The 1592-nt window shown below is 45.2% G+C and overlaps 1 protein-coding gene across 1 annotated transcript; it reads right to left on the bottom strand.

Moving 5' to 3' along the window:
* Positions 1-19: 19 nt before the first annotated feature.
* On the bottom strand, positions 20-1379 carry LOC112093078 (the record flags this gene model as incomplete). The annotated part of the gene is made up of 1 exon (XM_024170809.1): positions 20-1379. A coding segment is annotated over exon 1 (1360 nt), but the record flags the coding sequence as incomplete, so codon positions are not given.
* Positions 1380-1592: the final 213 nt, after the last annotated feature.

Below are 1592 nucleotides of genomic sequence, written 5' to 3' on the forward strand. Positions count from 1 at the left end.
ACATTGTTGGTCAACTCACAAGGACCGGAACTCTCAGATTCAGAAATGCAAAGGAAATCGTTAAGATCATCAGAATTGCTACACAACTGAACCTCCTCCGAGACGAGTGTGTCAATTAGAAATGTTTGGTGGCACTCGTCATCATCACGTGGTTGCTTTGTAATGTGAAAAACATTCACCTCCAAAGTCATGTTCCCAAAGGATATCTTCATCAGACCATTCCTACAGTTGATGAGAGCATTGGCTGTAGCAAGGAAAGGTCTTCCGAGGATGATGAGAATCTTGGACTCCATACTCACCACGGATTGAGTATCCAAGACTAGAAAGTCAACGAGGTAATAGAACTCAACTTGAACCAGAACATCCTTAACTATCCCCCGAGGCTTCTTGATCGATCGATCAGCCAGCTGCAGAACCACAGAGGTAGGCTTGATTTCTCCAAGACCAAGTTGCGAGTAGACAGAGTATGGCATGAGGTTAACACTCGCTCCTAGATCAAGCAAAGCTTGGCTGAACTCATGTGTCCCAATTTGACAGGAAATTGTGGGACAACCGGGATCCTTGTACTTGAGCACTGTTTTCTGGTCGATCATCGCGCTTACCTGTTCTGTCAAGAATGCTGTCTTCTTGACATGGTGCTTCCTTTTGATAGTGCACAGATCCTTGATAACCTTAGCATAAGCAGGCACTTGCTTGATAACATGAAGCAAAGGAAGATTAATCTTCACTTGAGTCAAGTGCCCTAGGATCTCACTTTGGTGTTCCGGTATTTTTCCAATTGGACGTAGAGCTTGGGGAAAAGGCACCTTTACCGGAACATTTGTTGGATCATCTTTCTCAGGGACAACTTCCTTAGTACTCGAAGTGGTGGCACTTGTTGACGGTTCTTCCATGATCTTAGTACTACGAGCACTAATGGCATTCACCTCCTTAACATTTTGATTATCGAGACATGAGGTTTGCGCCATATGTTGACCCTTTGGGTTTGACTGAGCTTCTGAAGGGAACTTGTCGCGTTCTTGAACAGCCAAAGCTCCAGTCAGATTCGTGATTTGACTCTTCATTTCTTTACTTTCCTCCACCATTTGCGTAAACAATGACTCAAACTTTTGATTCGTCTTACTCTGCACCTCCGTGAAAGATTGCAAGGTGTTCTCAAGAGAACTCCTTGGCTGATGCGAATTGTATTGAGGTGCAGAATACGCCTTTGGTGGTTGCAGCTGTTGCTTAGTTCTCCATTGTCCTCCTGATGGTTGTGCTTGGTTAGAATCTCTCCAACTGAAGTTTGGATGGTTCCTCCAGCCAGGATTGTATGTGTTAGAAAAGGGTTTGTTGTATGCCCCTAAGGCATTGCATTGATTCTCATAAACCCCACTCATTTCACCATAAGCAGGACAATCCTTAGCTAGATGTTCCACCCCACCACAGACAAAGCATGGCTCATGTGTTTCTGCCCTTGCGACCGTGTGGATTCCTCTACCTTCTTTGCCTTTGAGGGCCTCGATTTGCGATTCGACTTGGGCTTTGAGGTTGTCCTCCACCCGTAATTGATAGATTCCAACTGGTCGGGACCTATTGGTGCTATCAGTAGC

The sequence above is a fragment of the Morus notabilis genome, unplaced genomic scaffold (genome assembly GCF_000414095.1).
Source record: "Morus notabilis unplaced genomic scaffold, ASM41409v2 Scaffold1473, whole genome shotgun sequence".
Classification (NCBI taxonomy): Eukaryota; Viridiplantae; Streptophyta; class Magnoliopsida; order Rosales; family Moraceae; genus Morus; species Morus notabilis.